Below are 22,221 nucleotides of genomic sequence, written 5' to 3' on the forward strand. Positions count from 1 at the left end.
AGAGTGTCCAGGCATTTTAAATTACAAATCAGCAACTTTTATTTTTCTAAAGTATGAAGATAATGTGATAAAGAGGCCCTTTTCTCTTAGCCGCAAGTTAACTTGATCTCTCCACCACAAACCATGAGCAGGATGGTAGGGGAGGTAAGGGGAAAAAATCTCCAAAGCTCAGGGTGAAGTCTCCATAACAACAATTAGACATCATTACTACAAACAAACTTGTTGTTTGGGAGGCATCTGGATGAAAAAGCCGTCTCTGTCATAGCATATAAACATGTGGAGTTTGTTGAACTCTCCTGGAGATTTTAACTAGAGTCTTGGTCTCTGGTCATATAAGACTAATTGAACGTTTCATTCAATAAAAACCTGGTGAATTGGTCGTGAAACGCAGGATGCGTATGCAGAAATGAACCTCCTGTTCTCTGTTAAATTTTTTCCAAAATAATTCTTTGAAAAACCTGGGCATTTAAAATATAAAATGTTTGTCTGCTAAAAAAACTGAAACTTGGTGTTTTGGTAGAGTACTGATCAAAACCATGTGGCCAAATTCCACATGTGGAAGTGTTTTTCAATTAATTTAAAGTGTCACCAACAAGGGTGCTAATAAATGTGACACTGGGGAGTGTGGCAAAAACTTTTTTCGTTTAAATTAGGACTGTTCTCAGGGTGAAATGTTTTCTCAAATTAAAAATTAGATTATTGCAAAATGTTCAGAATAATCATTCTGAGGAGAATCGATTTCAACCACCTGCGTTTCTGATCTGAACCAAATATTTAAAGTTTGTTCAAACCTAATATCAAACCTTCTCTGTGAGTTTTACAATAATTTTAAAGTTTTACAGGAACTCAGTGTTGTAGTCAAGACCACCTAAGCCGAGACCAAGACAAGACCAAGACCAGAGTGTATCGAGACAGAGAAAAGACCAAGACTTTAAGGGTCCAAGACCAAGTCAAGACCAAGACCGAGGGAAGTCGAGACCGAGTCAAGACAAAAGACCAGCGCCCCGTGCTACATGACACAATAAAATGTAAAATATAATCAAAATTGCTAATCAAATTGATCTGAAAGATTCACATTCCCATAAAAACACCTAGATATTAAATACTTAGAGCTGAAATAAATGTAACCAATGTTAAAAGCAGAACAAACTCTTTGTTCTGCTTATCTAAAAAGATAATGCCCTGGGCATTTGCCCATATCATTCATGTCAGAAATCGCCACTGTCTGCACCATTAAACATAGCAGTTGAGGCAATGCCCTGACGGTAAACAACGCTCAACTATGAACACTGACCAAAGAGCAACAAGCAAGAAGTAACCAAGCACAAGGCGTTCACCATGACTCTTCTCATCCTCTCTCCCACTGCATGAAGCCAAGCAGCACAATGCTGTAATGTCTGTCATCATGGCAGACATTAGAGCTGCCACTCTGGATGAAAACAATCAAAGCGCAATGGGCATGTTCTGCGTGCTCTTTAGTTCTTGTGTTTTATTTATTTGCTAATTAAATAAATATCAATGTATATAATTAAATAAAATAATCATAGCTACTGCAGAACAAAGAACGGCTCTCAGTGAGGCTCCGGCCCTATCATCTTAGTAAAGAGAAGTTCAGAAGACTCGGATCGTTCATGAATGTCACATCACTATATTGCAGACTTTTGGACACAGTGTTGTCCCATATATGTGACACGTTAGTCGACACCTCCGTACAATGGACCTTACCAAGCTCCGCCCACAACCGACCCACGTGACCGCAAGTCTCACAAGCAAAACCTCGCAGCGCATTGTTTCTATGTAAACATGACTCCATTAGTGCATCATTTCTACCGGATTTTCACAATATATCAGCTACTAAATGGACAGAGGAACTAACAAGTTCATGTCATCATCTGGGAGGAGGTTACTGGTTTCTCAGTCACAAGCTGGTTGCAAACTTGTGAGACGGTCGCGCACGTGACCACGTAGAATGGGCATCAGCCAATGAAAAGCGGCCCCTCTGGTAAGGTCCATAGCAGTGAGTGACTTTTTTTTTCATCACAAATGCTTATGTGTCTCTGTGCAGCTAGCTTTGCTAACATCACGTCAACGGAACTTACCTTTCTTTGAGCTTCTTTTCTAAGTGACGAAAAACGTTAGACATAGTCCCCACCGTGTGTGAAAGCGAAGCGCTGCTGAATTAGCTGTCGCTAATTTATAAATAATTTATGATTTATGATAATAAATCATATGATTTAAGCAGTTATTGACGATTAGACAGACATCTTCTGCCGCTCAAAGAAAACCACTGCGCATGTCTGGAGCTCCGCGTGCGAGTGAAAGGTGGGGAGGGGGAGGGGTGAGTAACAGAAACACGTACAGGTAATTGGTAAATCACGATATTGCTTGGATTTTAATCGGTGCGTTTTGCATCCAGTGAAAACAGACATGTTAACAAATAAACTGGACAATATGCTGTAAGTTTAGTGATATTTCCACAGTTGCTGTCTTGACTGGTCTTGAAATAAAATCCGAGTCCTCAGTGCCCGAGACCGAGACCATCAAAAAATGGTCTCTAGACCGTTATCGAGACTAAGACCGGTCTCCAGTACTACAACACTGCTCAAGCGAAAGTAAAAGAATGCAGGAAGTGTGTCCAGACATTAGTGGTGGGAGGAAAATAGTTTACAAATGTCACTTAGGGTCTCTGAGAGTTCACTGTAAATCTCTACGAAAATACAAGCTGCCTGCATCAATGATGGCTTTATTCCGCACAAGCAGATTATCTGAAATGTTTTAACCTCACATCATTCCTGTACTGTAGACATTTGTGTATTTGATTTATATCTGAAAAAAATACCTTAACTTTTGATCATATCACATCATCATAAAGGAAAGAATAGATTCCACTTTTACTTGAAGGTTTCCTCCATCCTTGTTTTCATGTCTGCCAGACTAAACTTGTGTATCTCAGATCTTCTTGCCACTTCAGTTACCTAATCCCATAAAGCCTGTGGACACAAGTTGAAGGGACAAATCTTGTTTTCCTGTGAAGAGATGTGGGAGTTATTCCAGCACAGAGTGGGAGTGAGAAAGTGATCGTTGAAGAAATGACTAACCATGTTTTGAACTGAGAGATTGTTGCGCAAAGATAGGTTGATGCATACAAACATCTGTGTGAAATGTTGCAACACAATAAGCATTGTGCAGAAATTCAAGGAAGTATTTTTCATGCTTTTTGTGTATCTTTCTATGATTGTATCTTTGCAAGGAATTCATCACTGCAGCAACATGTAAATGTTCTTGAGTCACTAGTTATGTCAGAATTTGCTGCCTTAAACAAGTAAAGAAGTAAAGTTTGTCTGAGAACTATTAAGACCAAGGAACACACCAGTCAGAAGCTCATAGTAACGCACAGGTGTTGACAGAACAACTTTTTCGTCCATCCATCTTTTATCTTCTGCTTAATCTGGGTTTGGGTCACAGGGGCAGCAGTAGAAAGGCCCAGACTTCCCTCTCCTTAGCCTCTTGAGCCAGCTCCTCTAGGGGAATCAACCAGTGTTCCCAGGCCAGCCGAGAAACTGTCGTTCACTCCATAAATCTGGCCTTTACTGAAAGGTTGTGAGAAGAAAACCTTTAAAAGAAAAACAAAAGAAGTCACGATTCCAGGTTGCTACAATCCTTGTAGGGGACATAGCAAACATGTGGGAGAATGTGGTGTGGGAGTGATTTTCTTCAGCAGGATAGCTGGTTGGAGTTAATGGGAAGATGGAAGGAGCTAAGTGCATGGCATTCCTGCTGGAAAACATGTTAGAGGGTGCAAACGAGTTGAGCCTGAGGCTTAAGATCACCATTTCACAGAGAGATTATGCAGAACATTCAGCCAGAGCCACAATAGAATGGTGCAGATTAAAACACATACATGGATTAGAATGACCTAGTCAAAGTCTCAACTTAGTCCCAGTAGATAACACTGGGTTACAAAAAATATTTTTTGGAAGTTGTCTATGTTTTTTCAACTGATTTAGAACTATTTTGCACCGCTGAAGTGACATAAATCTTTCTTAATCAGGTCTGGTTTTTATTCAGTAACACTTCATTTGAAGGGGTGTGCATAAGACTGACATGCCACTGTCATAAATATGGAATAACACCTGTTATGAACATGAAGGTGTCTTTAGTAATGTTTATGACTGTTGTCATCAACTGTCATTTGGTAAATAATGACACTTTTGATGCAAAGTTGCATTAAAAGTGCCATCTTTACATTAAGGTGCCATTATTTACCAATTATTGCAAAGTTTGCACTTTTAATAGACTTTTATTGCAACTTTTAAAGCAATTTTGCATTAAAAGTGTCAGTATTTAAATGCAAATACTAATTTGATTTAGAGAATCTCAATCTTTTGACTAAATTGATTTAGTTTATTTTTGTTACATTGTCAGTTCATTTCCGTTAATATTTCTCATCCAAAAAAGGTTTTATGAGAGAAAATTGTTTTCTAACACAGTGTATTAATTAAATCTCACAAACTTGGATTTCTGTAAGTTGAATAATAAACACTTTTAAGGTTAAGTACATGTAAATTGAACATTTCGTCATCATCTCTCCTCCTGCTCATCACTCATTGGTCCCAGATTCTCAGGAAAACGATCCATATATGAGAACAGGTTATGTATTTTGATGCTCATGTTGCATCCATAGTTCAGAAAGTTGACCTGATTGAGCAAAACCAGTGTGAATTTTGGAGCAAAACCAGTGTGAATTTTGGATTCAGAACATCAAAATTACCCGGAAATAATAAAAAAAAAAAAAGATAATTTTTTGGCTATTGACCTGGTCAATAGCCAAAAAATTATCTTTTTTTTTTGTACAGTCAAGTACACTTGACTGTACTTTCCAATTGATGTCAACAGATATTCTTCATTTCTATCTAACATGACTGACAAATGGATTTTTCTCGATGTACACAGCTGGTAAAGATCATACCTAGAAAGACTTGCTAATCGTACAGAGTATTGACTCAGATTGGCTGAACACACTTTTCAGATTTTTATTTGTGAGAAACTTGGCAGACAAGTGTAAATTATCTTACCCTTCACAATTATGTGCTTGTTTCTGTTGGTCAAAATGTAAAACAAATTGTGGTGTGAGTACTTTTGTAAGCCATTGTATAGTCTAAAAATCACAGCTTGTTCAGATTCATCCATCAGGATGAATTCTTCAGGATTTTCCAGCCCATTATTCCTTGGAAAGGCAGAATAAGATAGATTCTTGTGATAACAAATGTCTGTGAAATGTGTTTTGGACCATGTAACTAATTTACTGTCTTTGGTTGAGTGCTTGGCATGGGGCAGACAGACGGTCTGCCACACAAGAGTTGACAAGAGAGACAGAAGTGAAGCCAGACTGCTGATTGATTTCAGGAAAACCCGCTGGGTGCACATACACACGCGCGCACGCACACACACACACACGTCACACCTCCTTCTCCTATGTCTATGCTCTCACACACTCTCGCCTGAAGGCAGAGTTTTGCTCTCGAGTGCACTGGGTCAGACAAGGATTGGTTACACGTGGAATTCCCTACTTACTCCTAGCTGGATTAACGATAAGTTCAGTCTGCAAGAAACAAAACATGACTAATAATAAATGCATGAATGTGTGTGTGTTTTTTTGTTTTGTTTTGTTTTTTTACATCTATTCACCATTCACACATAGTTCAGACGTACTGATGACAGATTAAATGGATAAACTTTTACAAACTATTTCAACTAACTAAATTTTTCAACAGATTTCTCTTGTTTGTCAGGGTGTAGTGGGTCGGGAACCGTTCCCCTTGCCTCCAGTTCCAGTCCAAGCCTGTATAGATCCTTCAGAGAGTTACTATGAGGAGGCACAACCTTATGAGGAAACAACCAATGGTAAGGTCCTTGGCTAAATATTTCAAGATTTCTTTACACTTTCCACCAAAACCACCAAGAGTTGCCCTTTTTAGCATTTAGTGACATCTAGTGGCAAATTAGTATAGTGCAACCAAATAAAATGACATTTGGATCATTTTAAATGTTATGTGAAGCTGCATTTGATTCTACTTCAAAGAAGATTCCTTTTATTAAAGACTTAGCTTATGTAAGCAATTTTCGCATAATATTTCAGAAAATAATAAAATTGTTTTATACATGGAACATTTTTTATGTTCATAAAAAATGTTACCGGTTACAGAAGGTGTAAATAATGAATTTGTAAAAACTGTGTAATAATGTTGGCAATAGATTTCTAATTCAATTCATTTTCTAATAGTACACACATTTACTTCTTTACTGAGCAGAGCATCATATTTATTGTGTTTCACGGAAACAAAACAAAAAGATAAGGCAAATAATGCAGAAAAACACCAACAACTCAAATACAGTTGAGTTACATGTTAAGTAAAACTTGTGAGAAAGTTTGGTTTGATGTAATAACAGAAATAAGCTGAAATAAACAGAGGTATACGTCTTAAATGTTAAAACCGTGCTCTATTCAACCCTAAATCCAAAATCCAGCTGAACTTCTAAAAACTTGAGTTTTCTCATTGTTGCTACAAGTAGCTACACTAGTGTCCTTAACAAATTATGCTTTCAAACACTCTAGTTACACATGTACCAGCAGAAATTGGAGATGATTTAATTATGCATGAATAGTTGGAGGTGCAGATAAACTGTTCATTAATACAGCTATCACTTTGTTTTATAGACTCGGCGGCCATATTGGGATTTTTAGCTCTGGTTTAGTGAGGAAGTAATTGTTTTTAAATAAATCACTGATTATTGATACCCCGGCCAATAATACTTTACAATTCCTTTCGCCAAAAGGACAGCACTTGGTTTTCTGTAACATTGGGATCTTTGACCACCAAAGGAGTCTTGCTCTCCTTTTCAGCTCATCATTTTCTATAGTGTTTGGTTCTGGAGTCTGAGATAATTATGAAAAAAAAAGTGCTTTTCTGTCATTGGAACAATTTCTGTGTTAATTTGATTAATGTTCCAGCTGAAATACACAGAGATAACCCTATCATTGGTTTTCTTGTACACACCATCAGTTATTTACCTAAAATCTCCTGGTGTTTCTTTTGTTTTGCACCAGAACCACCTCCAGTGGTTAGATTATAAAAACTCAATTTTAGTTACATTTGACCAAAGTCCCAATTAAAATCCCAGTATGAGGAAGGAAACTCCACTGGTTTGGATTTGTTATGGTGGCATAGAACAGGGTTTTTTCCTGGCATTCCCACAAACAACTGGTTTGAGCGTTGCATCTTTTGCTTTGGTTGACAGAGTTGACGATGTTGAGCTGGCATTCTTAGTTGCAGTCCTCTAACACTTTAGATTTTTACCTCTCTTACCATCCTGGTCTCTGTGCATATTTTCCAATGTTTTAGTTGTTTTTAAATTTTCCCAAATTACTGTTCAACATTTTTTTCAAGAATCTTTCTTTTAGAGGATTTGTTAGGGGTGCCAAAAAATAGGAAGATATTGCCTACTTTCTGTGAACACTGTAAAAACAGAAAATCTTACCAAGTAATTTTGGTCTAATATCTAGTGCAAATATCTTAGTACACTTGAAATGAGATAAAACTGACTTACAAATAACTTTTCAGCAAAAAATATTAGCTTTTTTAAAGTTAATAATTCCTTAAAATTGCAGAAAAAATACTTGTTCCTGATTATTTGGCAGATTATTTCACCTATAACAAGACATTTGTCACATAAGTGAAATGATCTGTAATAATAAGGTATTATTGACTTAAAACAAGCTCTTACATTTTCCTGAAAAGTTACTTGTAAGTTAGTTTTGTCTTATTTTAAGCGTAGTACGATATTTGCACTAGAAACTAGACCAAAAAATTAAATCTACAATAATCCTGGGATAGGTTTATTAAATCTACTTTGTTGTTGTTAGATCTGTATTTTTTATAAATGTATTTAATTACTTATGTTCAACAGATACATTGTTTTAAAGAAAACATCCCATATTTTCTGTCTTCTTATGGGTTTTTTTGATACTGTGCAGATCTGGCGCGTTCTGGCCTGCTCTCTGAGCCCTGGATGAGAGTGCCCAGCTCAGACTGTGTGGTTTATGCTGTTATCACCGGGGGTAGATGAGACTCCTGTGTCTCTGTGGCATGTTTGCACTTGTTTTTATTTTGCGTCTACCAATACATGCATGGGGAAACCAGCATGGTCGGAGTGTGGCATGTTAAGGAGCTGCCGCCATTAATCAGACTTATCAGTTTCCTGACTGTGTTCTTTTTACTTGTCACCATTTTCCTGCCTATCATCCATCTGTTGTTAAAATTAATCCGTCAGCTCAAGTTTTGTGAGTAAATGCTTCACTCAAGAGGGTCAGGAGATCGGACATTAAGCTCATTAACTCCTCCAAAATCATCCAACCCTTTCAGCTTGCTTTAAACAATCCTTTAAGCAACGCTCCTTCCAGAGTTTTAACTGTTGCCTCTGCGTTTTTTTCCTCTTAGAAGACGGAGACGCAGTCAGCAGCTCATACGAGTCGTACGACGAAGAGGAGGTGACCAGAGAGAAGTCACCATCTGCTCAGCACCAGTGGCCGTCAGCCGAGGCGTCTATTGAGCTGATGAAGGACGCTCGAATCTGCGCCTTCCTGTGGAGGAAGAAGTGGCTTGGCCAGTGGGCCAAGCAGCTCTGTGTCATCAAGGACCATCGTCTTCTGGTGGGTTGCACACTCAGTTAAAGACTAGCACATGTTCCGTGTAGAACATCAGCTGTAGTGTGTTTCCCCTCTGTAATTATAGGAATTTTAGATCAAAATAATGTGTAAATTCAGCCTGAAAACCTAAATTACAAAATAGAATTTACTTTTCTGCTTGTATTGAAGCATCATGATGATTTCTGTGAACAGACATTATTTTGGGGCAGAGGTTTGTCATTTCTGATGTAGCAACTTCAAGAGAAAATTTTGGAAAACACTTCAAGAGATTTCTCTGTATTCTTCTGTTATTGCTGGTCAGTGTGCATTTCTTTCTGACAAGGTATTCTCATTATTTAATTTTTATAATAACTTATTATCTTGGTATCCAATGTGTAAACTAAGGTAAGTTTTCTGTTATGCATAGAAAATGGTTAATGAAAGCATGCCCAATTAATTTCTGAATAGTTTTAAGGTGTACTTTAATTATTTAAAGTGCAAAACATAGACAAGTTCTATTAACTTTACTTCGGTTCCCATAACCATCCTTCAGAGAAGAAATGACCACAATTTTAAAGAGATGCCTGTATTAAATAGTAGATTATTAAACATTTAGGTCAGTCTATGACTATATCTGTTTATCAGATTAAACATATTTAAAATGGTTGCAAGATGAAAACTAAGCTGCATCAAAGACCACCTCCTAATTGTAAAGCACAATGGTGAAAGGGTGAGGACTGGGGATTTTTTGACGCATTTCCTGTTGGTATTTACCGTGAACTCCAGGTGTTTTAGCCAAATGTCAGCCCACCTGAAAAACAATTTGGATATCATTAACTTACACAAGTTGTACCCTGCACTGCAGTGTTTTTCTCAAAGTCCAAAGCCACAAAGTGACTGAAATGTAATGAAAGACCCTTGAGAAAGCTGAGTGCAGACAAATACCCACAAACCTCAATGAATTACTGTTACGCTGTAAAACTGGAGAACATGTTGTCAGCACGCACCGTAGAGATGAAGTCACCCTGGTTTCTTTATTTTCCTTAGTGCTACAAAAGCTCCAAGGACCAGACACCACTTTTGGACGTGAGCCTGTTAGGCTGCAGTGTGATATATAAAGAAAAACAGCCAAAGAAAAAAGAGCACAGGCTGAAGATCATCCCAGTAGGAGGCGAGGCCATTGTGTTAGGCCTGCAGAGCAAAGAACAAACTGAGCAGTGGCTTAAGGTGACCAATGTTCTGTGTTTTTCTGCAATATTTTCAATTATTTTAAGATTAAAGTGTGGGGAAAAAAACACATAGATGTGTTTATCCATGTTAGGTTATTCAGGAGATAAGTCCCAAGCCAGCTGAAAACTGTGATCCTCAACATTCTGTGTCAGATTCCCCAAGGCTTATTTGCACTAAGGTATGCTTGTTTTAATATTTTTCTTTACATGTACTAGACCTCTGGAGTTTTAGATAAACCAGTGGGATCAAAAATCTTTTTATTTTTTGAAAAATTTGCTTTTGAAATTACTAAATTGTTCATACAAACACACAGGGGGATCTGAATGAGAGACACTCGCTGGCATCAGAGAGTGGCAGCAGCACAGACAGCCACACAGAAACCACAGAAAACAAAGATGGTGAGTGGATTTTCCTTTCTTGGATTTTACTTTGATAGTCAAACACACCCAACATTGGTTATGAAGGCCAATTCTTGTTTTTTCACATAAAAAATACCTTTTTTCTTTTTGTCACTATAGTGAAGAAAAAATATGGCCCAGGTTTAATGTTCAGCAACCTGATGAACATTGGGAAGAAAAAACCATCTTCGCTGGAGAGCCCCGAGAAAAGCCTCGACACCTCAGGTAACCACAGATCTACTTCACTTTATGCTTCAATCAATCTTAATGTCATTCCAATTTGATCAATGCACTGGTGTTTTACTGACCAAAGTATTCTGCTTTATGCTCAACTGATATTTTTTATAAGCAGTACTTCTTTTTTCTTTGCAAAATTACAAATAGGCTACTTTCAAACTGCAGCTTGAAGTGACCCAATAAATGTTTTTGTCAAATCAGATTTTTTGGCTTGATCGTTCACTTCCAAATATAAGACTTGTATGTGATCTCCAGTGTGAACTGCAAAGGACCTAAAAGTGTACAGCATGCGCAGTAGAGGGCGCACTAACGTCACGCAGAGAGCGTGCTCAGTGTTTGCGGAAATAAACATGGATGCTAACGGTGGAGCATAGCTTACGATTTTAAAGTTGTTGTCTGACCGGATCCAGCATATTAACAACTTAATCCTCGCTATATTCCGCTGTGATTGTTGTTTTTCTTCCCGCTTGCGCGTATCAGGACGCAGACTAGTGACGTTTGTCGAGTATCAATGACGTTCAGGTTGAACGAATGCGACCTGACCGTTCGGACCTGGTCACATTTGAAAATATCAGATAAGTATCGGATATCCAAGTGGCCTGGGTCGCATTATTAAAGAGATCTGATCTGTGTTGTTCAGACTGTCATGAAAAGATCAGACACAGGTCGTATTACGGGAAAAGAAATTGGAATTGGGTCACTTCAGGCAGCAGCGTGAACACAGCCATAGACAAAACTGTTGGTTGTATTTTATTGCTACTTATATAAACCAAGACAGTGAAGAAAATGTATCTTAGAGATGTTCTTGGCTAATAAGGCATTTGAATTTAAGCATATTAAGGTATATTTGGAGTTTGAACTATTAGAATATGCAATTATAAGTGTTTTTAAAGGGAGTCTCAAATATTTGTGGATTTTGGCTACCTGCAAGCGGGTATGTTCCCTAACCACTACTGTATATTGTTCTCAGTTCTCATGTTACATAAAAGCAGCATTGCTTTACATTTTTTTATAAAGATAAATCATCCACAGTCTTTATGAAAATATCAGCAGCAGGGCAAGATATTCAGGGCCATAATACTAGGCTAATGCTGACAAGTTTTGATATGACTCCTTGATTATTCAGCTTGTAACATCATAAATTGTGATTCTGGTTAACCACAAAACATAAGAAAATAAGAAATTGTGTGCCTGTTTCATAAATTTAGTGGTTTGCTTGAATGTCACAAAATTTAAATGGACAATGTTTCAGCTGCTTTCCCCCACAGTGACAGTCATTTCCTGAGCTTTTAATATTTTCAGTTGTAAACAGATGCCTCCTGACAAAGGCTTCGTTTCTTTTTTTTAAGGTTACCTGAACGTTCTGGTGAACAGCCAGTGGCGGACCTGCTGGTGTCTCATAAAAAACGGACAGCTGTGGTTTTACCAAGACAAAGGGAAGAACAAAGTGAGCCAACCAGCGGTGACCCTGGAGGGCTGCAGCGTTTTGCCTGACCCCATCCCAGAGCACCTCTACTCTTTCAGGATTCAGTTGGACGGCACACAAATTGCAACATTAGAGGTAGATCAACGCTGCATTTCTCTCAAACAGGAGATTAAGTAAACGCTTAAGACTTTGCACACTTTCTGTTACTTTTAACCTGACCACAGCATAGCGGTATTTCGCTGCATGTGCTGATTTAGCAAACGTTATTGTAAATAGATCCTGACACCTGATCACATGTTGTGCGTTTCCTGTCCATGGCTCATTTTCTCAAGAGAGCTGACTGCTGATCTGACAAACAAGCAAAGTCTAAAACAATCCCTAACACCAACTCATTTTAAAAATACACATTCTGCTGACATCTGACTTGGTGTATATGAGATATATATTCACACAAGGGTGGTCCCGTGTGCTGGTGTGTGTGTATGGATGGATGGGAAGGGTGTGGTTGTGCTGGGATTTCGGAGACTAAAGCTACACCCTCTTTCATTAGTCCTTCAGTCCCACCCAGCTGCAGTGCGTATTTGGTCATAGGCTTAGGAATTTATTATTCAGTCCCGAGGCCTCCTCCTTTTTTATTTTTCCAAAAGAATCATTGGTTCAGAGAAACTGTATGTAGAGACTCGGAGGGAATACTTATGGATTCATATAGTTCAAGCACAAAGATCACTAAAGATTAAGCGGTTGATTTATATATATGTCTGGTTGAAATCTACTACAGCATTATTAAAGCATGAAAATTTCTACATATCAGACCCTGGCGGTCCGATCCTCGGTTGCAGAAACTGGCTCTTGGGACGTGGAATGTCACCTCTCTGGTGGGGAAGGAGCCGGAGCTAGTGCGTGAGGTCGAGAGGTTCCGGCTAGAAATAGTCGGTCTCACCTCGACGCATGGCTCTGGTTCTGGAACCAGTCTCCTTGAGAGGGGCTGGACATACTTCCACTCTGGAGTTGCCCAGGGAGAGAGACGTCGGGCAGGAGTGGGCATACTTGTTGCTCCCCATCTCGGCGCCTGTACGTTGGGGTTTACCCCGGTGAACGAGAGGGTAGGATCCCTCCGCCTACGGGTGGGGGGACGGGTTCTGACTGTCGTTTGTGCTTACGGGCCGAACGACAGTTCAGATTACCCACCCTTTTTGGAGTCCTTAGAGGGGGTACTGGAGAGTGCTCCTCCTGGGGACTCCCTTGTTCTGCTGGGGGACTTCAACGCTCACGTGGGCAACGACAGTGAGACCTGGAGGGGCGTGGTTGGGAGGAACGGCCCACCCGACCTGAACTCGAGCGGTGTTCTGTTGCTGGACTTCTGTGCTCGCCATGGATTGTCCATAACGAACACCATGTTCAAGCATAAGGGTGTCCATATGTGCACTTGGCACCAGGACACCCTAGGCCGCAGTTCGATGATCGACTTTGTCATCGTTTCATCGGATCTGCGGCCGTATGTCTTGGACACTCGGGTGAAGAGAGGTGCGGAGCTGTCCACTGACCACTACCTGGTGGTGAGTTGGCTCCGGTGGCGGGGGCGAAAGCCGGTCAGACCTGGCAGGCCCAAACGTGTTGTGAGGGTCTGCTGGGAACGTCTGGCGGAATCCCCTGTGAGACGGAGCTTTAACTCCCATCTCCGGCAAAACTTCGAACACGTCCCGGGGGAGGTGGGGGACATGGAGTCTGAGTGGACCGTGTTCCGTGCCTCCATTGTCGAGGCGGCTGATCGGAGCTGTGGCCGCAAGGTTGTCGGTGCCTGTCGCGGCGGCAACCCTCGAACCCGTTGGTGGACACCTTCGGTGAGGGATGCCGTCAGGCTGAAGAAGGAGTCCTATCGAGCCTTTTTGGCCTGTGGGACTCCGGAAGCAGCTGATGGGTACCGGCGGGCGAAGCGGCATGCGGCTCGGGCGGTTGCTGAGGCAAAAACTCGGGTGTGGGAGGAGTTTGGAGAGGCCATGGAGAAAGACTTCCGCACGGCTTCGAGGCGATTCTGGTCCACCATCCGGCGTCTCAGGGGGGGGAAGCGGTGCAGCACCAACACTGTTTATAGTGGGGATGGTGTGCTGCTGACCTCTACTCGGGACGTTGTGGGCCGGTGGGCAGAGTACTTCGAAGACCTCCTCAATCCCACCAACATGCCTTCCACTGAGGAAGCGGAGCCTGGGGACTCTGGGTTGGGCTCTCCAATCTCTGGGGGCGAGGTCGCCGAGGTGGTTAAAAAGCTCCTTGGTGGCAAGGCCCCGGGGGTGGATGAGATCCGCCCGGAGTTCCTTAAGGCTCTGGATGTTGTAGGGTTGTGTTGGTTGACGCGACTCTGCAATATCGCATGGACATCGGGGGCAGTTCCCCTGGATTGGCAGACTGGGGTGGTGGTTCCCCTGTTCAAAAAGGGGGACCGGAGGGTGTGCTCCAATTATAGAGGGGTCACACTCTTAAGCCTCCCTGGCAAGGTCTATTCAGGGGTCCTGGAGAGGAGGGTCCGTCGGATAGTCGAACCTCGGATTCAGGAAGAGCAGTGTGGTTTTCGTCCTGGTCGTGGAACACTGGACCAGCTCTACACCCTCAGCAGGGTCCTGGAGGGTGCATGGGAGTTCGCCCAACCAGTCTACATGTGTTTTGTGGACTTGGAGAAGGCGTTCGACCGTGTCCCTCGGGGAGCCCTGTGGGGGGTTCTCCGGGAGTATGGGGTACCGGGCCCTTTGATACGGGCTGTCAGGTCCCTGTATGACCGGTGTCAGAGTCTGGTCCGCATTGCCGGCAGTAAGTCGGGCTCGTTTCCGGTGAGAGTTGGACTCCGCCAGGGCTGCCCTTTGTCACCGATTCTGTTCATCACTTTCATGGACAGAATTTCTAGGCGCAGCCAAGGTGTTGAGGGGATCCGATTTGGTGGCCTCAGGATCTCATCTCTGCTTTTCGCAGACGATGTGGTCCTTTTGGCTTCATCAGATCGTGATCTGCAGCTCTCGCTGGATCGGTTCGCAGCCGAGTGTGAAGCGGCCGGGATGGGGATCAGTGCCTCCAAATCCGAGGCCATGGTCTTGAGCCGGAAAAGGGTAGAGTGCCTTCTCCGGGTCAGGGGGGGTGTCCTGCCCCAAGTGGAGGAGTTTAAGTATCTCGGGATCTTGTTCACGAATGGGGGAAGAAGGGAGCGGGAGATCGACAGGCGGATTGGCGCAGCGTCTGCTGTCAAGCGGGCGCTGTACCGGTCCGTCGTGGTGAAGAGAGAGCTGAGCCAAAAAGCGAAGCTCTCGATTTACCGGTCGATCTACGTTCCCACCCTCATCTATGGTCATGAGCTTTGGGTCATGACCGAAAGAACGAGATCGCGGATACAAGCGGCCGAAATGGGTTTTCTCCGTAGGGTGGCTGGGCTCTCCCTTAGAGATAGGGTGAGAAGCTCAGTCATCCGGGAGGGACTCAGAGTAGAGCCGCTGCTCCTTCACATCGAGAGGAGCCAGTTGAGGTGGCTTGGGCATCTGGTCAGGATGCCTCCTGGACGCCTCCCTGGTGAGGTGTTCCGGGCACGTCCCACCGGGAGGAGGCCCCGGGGAAGACCCAGGACACGCTGGAGGGACTATGTCTCTCGGCTGGCCTGGGAACGCCTCGGGATTCCCCCGGAGGAGCTGGAAGAAGTGGCTGGGGAGAGGGAAGTCTGGGCCTCCCTTCTGAAGCTGCTACCCCCGCGACCCGACCTCGGATAAGCGGAAGAAGATGGATGGATGGATGGATGAATTTCTACATATTTGGGGAGATTTTATGATGTCATGTGGTAAATCTACGCAAAGTACCAAAATGGAAGGAAACTTTTAAAAGTATGACATGCAGTTCAATTCAGCCTCTTACAAACCTGACTTTATAGAGCAACCGTTCACTGCGATTAGAGACCACATTTACCTATTTTTCTTTGTAAAATGGCTGAACCTCAGTGATTTTCAAATAGGTTTGTGCTTTGATGTAGATTATCCTCATGTTGCTCTGTCTGAATCTATATGTTTAGGGTCATGCTGTTGGAAGTTGAACCTCTGCCTTAATTTTAAGTCTTTTTTTCCTGTATTTAACAAGTTCTAATCCTAGATTTCCCTGTATTTAGCTTCATTCATCTTCCCGTTTACTCTGCCAAACTTCCCTGTTCCTGCTGAAGAAACCATAATGCTGCCACCTCCACATTTCACCATGTGTATGGTGTGTTCAGGATGATGTGCAGTGTTAGTTTTCTGCTACACATTTCCTCTCAAGCAAAAAGTTCAGTTTGGCTATAATCTGACAGAGCGCTGAGACCTCTTCATGGCCTGGGGCAAACTTTAAATGATAAATCATACAGTCTTGCCAATTGAGTCCAATTCGGTGGAGAGCACAACTTGTAGACGTCTTCTTGATCGATTCTACCACCTGAGCTGTGGACGTCTGCATCTCCTTCAGAGAAGCCACATCAATGTTGAAATATTGCTTAGGACATAACCCTGGTTTAGATTTCTCCACATCGTTGCCACAGTCCTTTTTGTTCACCGATGTTCATTAAAAAACAGGCAGATTAACTGGATTTATTCAAGAACTTCTTAATTTTATTTAATGTTATCACATTATAGGGGAATGAATGAATGTAAACAAAATTTTTCATATTTTTATTTGTGCTCAACTTTGTGTTGGTTTGCCACATAAAATTCAACAAGTTACATTGAAGTTTGAAGCTGTAACATTACAAAATCTGAAAAGCTTGAATAGTTTTGCTACATGTTGTAAGTAGCAAACTGTTCACATCTTAAATACTGTTGTAGCAATCATTTCATTAATCCAAAGTGATGGATGGCATGTAACATAAACCCATGTGGCTTTAGACCCAGGATGTTGCAAGTGTTTGTTTTGCATTGAGCGCACATTCCTTCTTTTCTCCTCCCGTTCTTCTCCCAGGCGAAAACCTCAGCAGATATGGGTCACTGGTTGGGCCTCCTGCTGTCACAGACGGGAACCAAAACGGACCCGGAGGACCTGACGTACGACTACGTTGACTCCGAAAGGGTCTCCACCATCGTCACCGCCGCAAAGACTTCCTTTCAGTAAGTTATTCACCCGAGGAGTCACAGCTCTCCATTGCCATGAAACTTTTAGCTGAGACTTTTGTTTCTCTCCAGCTTGATGCAAAGGAGATATTCAGAGTCAAATACGTACATAGACACCCTCCCTTCTATTCCTCAAAACTCTGATGAGATTTACGATGACGTGGCATCAATAGCTGATCCTGAGGTAGGCTTGGAAACAAATAATCCCCAATTTTTTGGTTTCACTTTGACAACAATCATCTGGCTGCTTCCCATCACTAACAACCTACTACCATATCATGCAGGATGCTGAGGAGGATACCCAGCCGAGCTGTGAGGAAGAAAACAATCCCCAGGATCACAATGCAACACAGCCAGACAATGTCACAGAACAAGACAGCGACAACAGAATTTACCTGGACCTGGTCCCAATGCGCTCCTTCCTCCACACAGCCTGCGGAGCCAAAGCTTCTCCGCCTCTTACTCCTAGAGTTTGTCCAATCCCAGGAGAGGGCCAGAAAGATTCCTCTTGCCAAGTTAAAGAGGTAGATAATCTAAGATTTGTCCCAGCCCTCATCCGCCGAACGTCTAAATATCCCAAACAATAGATGTGCATGGGAAGTAGAAGTAAAATCCACAAAAACAAGGTCTGAAAGCTTTTCAGGTGTGAAGAAGAAAATAAAATCTTTATCCTAGCGTACTGATACTCCAATTTGGAAAGTTTATAGTAGAAAGAAGTAGAAATGATTCTACAAGGAGCTAGCTAGAGCTAGTTTCTAGAAACTCTAAAAATAACCAGTACAAAGTCTACCATTGAGGGAAAATGTTAAATAATTAAATCTTTATTACGGCATTCAGAGCTTTATATGTTAGAATTAAGATTTTTATTTTTATTGTGAAAGTAATAAGTAGCTATTGGAGATAACTCTTGGTTTTTGTTGATTTTTGTTTTCTTTGGACATTCCAAGAATAATAGGTTTGTAGTAGTTCAGTCTGGATGTTGGAAATGAATTTACTAGTTTCACATTTTAGTTGTTTTGGTGGAAGAAGGATGTCCTAAAAACATGATCATGATGGCAGATGTCTCAGAATGAATAAGTTTCTTTAAAGCTTGCTTAGAAATGAATAACATAATAATGGTTAAGCAAGTTTGTACCATAAATGTTACAATAGATAGGAAGTGCAGTTACAAATGTTGGTGCTGTTGGCGCCGTTATTAACAATTTGTAGTGACAATTGTTGAGGTCAAAACCTGAAAAGCTTGGGAACTATTCGTCTGAATGAATTGATTTATCAAATCTTTTGGAAAACTATAGCTGAGTATCGTCAATGTAGCCATGGATATTTAGCAAATGTAGTCTAATGTTAAACAGAAAAGCATAAAAAATTTATCATCCAGCTTCTTTATGTCATTTTGTCAGGCTGAGTGTCATTAACAGAAGAGTGAACTTTTTTCCCATGCTGTCATTATTAAATAAAATAATAAAATAAAGATGCAAAGCAAAGAAATTAAGATTTTCAGGCCTTAAAGTGGGATTGTAGTATAAATACCTGAATAGATAGTTAAAATCAATGGAGATTTATTCCATGCTTTGTCATTTTTATGAGTTCCTTTTTGTACACTTAGACAGATTAAATCAATCCATGCTTTAATCTCCAGGCCACTTCAACAAACCGCACCGAGCCAGATTCCACCCCTGTGCTAAATGGACCAAATTCAGCGTCTTCCTCCAGCAAAGCAGAACAGCAGCGATCACGGAGTCCCTCACAATCTCAGCCTGTCAAGACTCAAAGCCAGGAGACGTCAAAGAGGAGCAGCCTGGGCGTCCCTCAAGGCTTCAGTTTGCCTGGAGCACAAAAGTGTCCAACTGGGCTCCCTCACAGCCCACAACCAACACGGCCAAAGGCTCACACCATAGGTAAGTTCTAACAATGACATCAAGATTTAGAAGCGGTACTGAGGCAGAAATGGCCGCCTTGTGTTCCTGAGCGATGTGGAATGGCTCCATCTGGTGGAAAGATTCACCCATTACAGCTTCAAGTTCTATAATCCAAACACTGAAATCGTTATTTTTCAGAGTTTTTTATTTTTCTTATCCTTTTTTAAATAGAACTAAAAGCAAATTAAATTAGCCAGGTCAACATAATGTGCAGTTTTTCACTATATTCACCATAAAAGTGACTGGAGGAGCAAAGAATATTACCAGCACTATTCAAGATCTGCAGATTTTGCCCAATCCCTCCCTTTCTAATCTCATTCAGGAAGGTATTAAAAAAGTAAAGGTTTAAATGATCTGCCAAGTAAAATACAAGAAATACAAGAAAATCTATTTGACATGAAGTAGGATATTGAGAACATACAATCCATTATTTTTTTAAATTGCTGGGACCCTGTAAAATTTAAAACCGTACAATTCGTTTACAGTAAGAAACATCAACTTCCACACAGTAAAGACAATATGCAGAAATATTTTGTGACACAGAGGGGGGATATAATTTAAGAGAAGAAGAAAATTTTAATAAACAGTGTATTAGAACAACCAAAAATGTTTTTTTTTCAGTGTGTGGGAGAGATTTATGGAATGGATTAAATGATGAGTACAAAAAGGTGCAAATATAAATCATCTTAAAAAACTGTTTAAAAAGGAGCTATATTGTATAAAATGGGTGCCCCAGGGACCAAAAATGATATTAAAAATGTATAAATAATTGTACATTTCAGAATGAGAATGTGAGATTTAGGTATCATACAATGTGGAAATAATTCAAGTTTATCTGGTGTTTGGATATTTAAATGTTTCTAAGTTAATGAGTGTGAGAGGGGCAGGAAATCATAAGATCTTTTACCTGCTCCTGTTCAGGCGGATAATGTAAAGTTGAATGCCAATTAGACATGATAATTTGTTTTAATTTATGTATTTTTTCTTGTTTTTACTTTTTATCTGCTCTAAATAAATAAATCAATAAAAAATGTACGGTACTTAATTTTTTGATGTAGAGATAATTTTATCAATGTGCGGGTATCAGTATGTACCACTAGGCCTGTCATAATAATCAATAAATCAATTAATTGCCTGATAATTTAAAACAAATTCAATAATTTCCATTGGCATGATTTATCATTTGTCTGGATGATAAAAGTCTTCAGGTTGGTGCTTTTATTCTTCAAAACAACTCACCCTTGTTTTGAAGGGTAATTTTGTTTACCAAGACTTCAAAATTAATTTAATTTGTTGTTTTGTTTATTTATTTTGGATATTTAAAATGTCTTCCAGTTCCAGTTAATTAAAATTTAAAGTTTACTAATCTTTTAGAATCATCATTATGCTATTACCATTATATTACTTTAAATGGTCTCAAAACAACAATATTATCGTTTATCGTAATAAGTTCTGGAAAAATTTATCGTCTAGAAAAAATAGTTATCGTCACCGACCTAGTTACCACATAAAGTAAAACCCGTTTGAAGACCGCCCGGAATGATCCACCTGCCAAACAAATCCCGAAAGTAGCTTGAAAAATTTCCACTGTAACAGGAAACAACTACAAGGATTCACTTTTCTTTTTAGTTGTGATATTGCTAACAAATACCGATGTTTTATTCTCAGGGAGTTCCAGTGCCGTTGAGATCAAACTGGGCAAGAACCGCACCGAGGCAGACCTGCTGCGCTACATAGATGAGCGCGATCGGTTGGAGAAGCAGAGGGAGGAGGTGAGGAGCAGCCTGGCCAACCTGAAGAAGGAAAAGAGGGAAACAAAGGAGGAGCTGAGCGCTTGCCAGGGTACAGCTCAATGCTTTGTTACCGTCACTCGTCTCTGTGAGGTTTTCTGTAAAGGTTTTGACAGCCAGACGTCTGGTGTGTTCAGATCCTAAGCAGCAAGTTCAGCTGGAGGCCTGTCTGAAGCAGAAGGAGGAAGCATGTCGGGAGGCGGAGCGCCGCAGGGTGGAGGTGGAGCTCCGCCTGGTAGAAGTGAAGGAAAGTCTGAAGAAGGTGGAATCAGGACCCTTCACACTGGGAACCACACTGGACAGCAGCCTCCAGGACTCCCTGGCAGTGAGCTTCTCCCGCTCTAAATACCCAGGGCTCATCCGTTTGGTGCATGAACTCAACACTTTCTCTCTCCATCATTTTTGTCTTTTAGACTAAAGCTGCAACCCTGCCTCATCCACAAACATCATCATTATCAATATCAACACAAGCAGCATCACCGTTACCATCATCATCATCTTCGTCATCTTCCCAGCCCTCCAACAACAGCGTGAGTGCAGATTGTCCTGTAAACTCTGCCTTGACTCTTAAAAACAGGCCCACTTCCATCATCGCCACAAAAGGAAACGTCCTGCAGAAAGCCAAGGTGAGACTGGACTGCAACAAATGCTGAAGCTACAGCTTTAATTAAGTCATTATTTTTGAGTTAAAGTTGATTTTGCTTTTTCTTTTTGTAGGAATGGGAGAAAAAATCCACTGCTTAGATGGAAGCTTCTTGAATCTGCACAAATATTACAACCATGTGGAATTAAACCTCCTGATTTCTTCCCAAGACTTAAAAAAGGCCAGGAGACCGAAGCAGATGCTGAAAACTTCTTGAACGCCACTGGATTCCCTAATAACATGACTTTTCTCATTTGTTTTATTTTCAAAGGAGCAAATTTAAGTTACTCCATTAAGGCCAGTGTTGCAGAAACAAGAGTGCAGCACATTTTAAAACCACTAAATATTTTAAACAGAAAAAAAAAAATCCCCTTACTAAATTGTCTATTGTGTAAAATTTAGACTGTAGCTTGGTTCATGTATGCTGGTAGCCAAGATGTAAATAGATGTACACCATTTATTCAGCCTTTTGGCTTGTTTGTATTGCTAGCTAAAACTGCACTTTTTATTCAAATAAAAAAAAATATCCTGGAAAAAAAACACACTGCTTGTTTTTCATGTTATATTTTCAATCTTGTTTGACAAAAAGTGGATACAGTTTGTCTCAAACAGTTACTGTTTCATTTTATTTTTTAAAAGCTTTTTGGTTTCTTTAAACAATGTTCTCATTTGCTGTGAAACACAACATATTCAGATCAATATTCTGTCGAGTGCTCGAATATCCTCGAGTGGTATAGTTTTAGCTTCACCTGGGTCAAATTCACTGAAGAAATGCTACATTACTGCATTTTAG

At 40.8% G+C, this 22,221-nt stretch overlaps 1 protein-coding gene across 9 annotated transcripts in view; it reads left to right on the forward strand.

The window, feature by feature from the left end:
- Positions 1-21,968, forward strand: part of afap1l2 (actin filament associated protein 1-like 2) — a 57,524-nt gene extending 35,556 nt beyond the window's left edge. For 4 of the 9 annotated variants that reach the window (XM_028029619.1, XM_028029621.1, XM_028029620.1 and 1 more), the window contains exons 5-20: positions 5,775-5,904; positions 8,036-8,119; positions 8,499-8,710; positions 9,734-9,913; positions 10,008-10,094; positions 10,230-10,314; positions 10,435-10,539; positions 11,901-12,112; positions 16,928-17,073; positions 17,149-17,260; positions 17,361-17,600; positions 18,716-18,974; positions 20,664-20,837; positions 20,923-21,110; positions 21,199-21,411; positions 21,503-21,968. In XM_028029619.1, the coding sequence (XP_027885420.1) occupies positions 5,775-5,904; positions 8,036-8,119; positions 8,499-8,710; positions 9,734-9,913; positions 10,008-10,094; positions 10,230-10,314; positions 10,435-10,539; positions 11,901-12,112; positions 16,928-17,073; positions 17,149-17,260; positions 17,361-17,600; positions 18,716-18,974; positions 20,664-20,837; positions 20,923-21,110; positions 21,199-21,411; positions 21,503-21,529 (2,454 nt within the window). In that variant the 3' untranslated portion in view covers positions 21,530-21,968. The remainder of the gene's footprint in view (positions 1-5,774; positions 5,905-8,035; positions 8,120-8,498; positions 8,711-9,733; positions 9,914-10,007; positions 10,095-10,229; positions 10,315-10,434; positions 10,540-11,900; positions 12,113-16,927; positions 17,074-17,148; positions 17,261-17,360; positions 17,601-18,715; positions 18,975-20,663; positions 20,838-20,922; positions 21,111-21,198; positions 21,412-21,502) is intronic. The other 5 variants (XM_028029624.1, XM_028029625.1, XM_028029627.1 and 2 more) reach the window with 3 other exon arrangements.
- Positions 21,969-22,221: the final 253 nt, after the last annotated feature.

Source organism: Xiphophorus couchianus, chromosome 10 (assembly GCF_001444195.1).
Source record: "Xiphophorus couchianus chromosome 10, X_couchianus-1.0, whole genome shotgun sequence".
Lineage (NCBI taxonomy): Eukaryota > Metazoa > Chordata > Actinopteri > Cyprinodontiformes > Poeciliidae > Xiphophorus > Xiphophorus couchianus.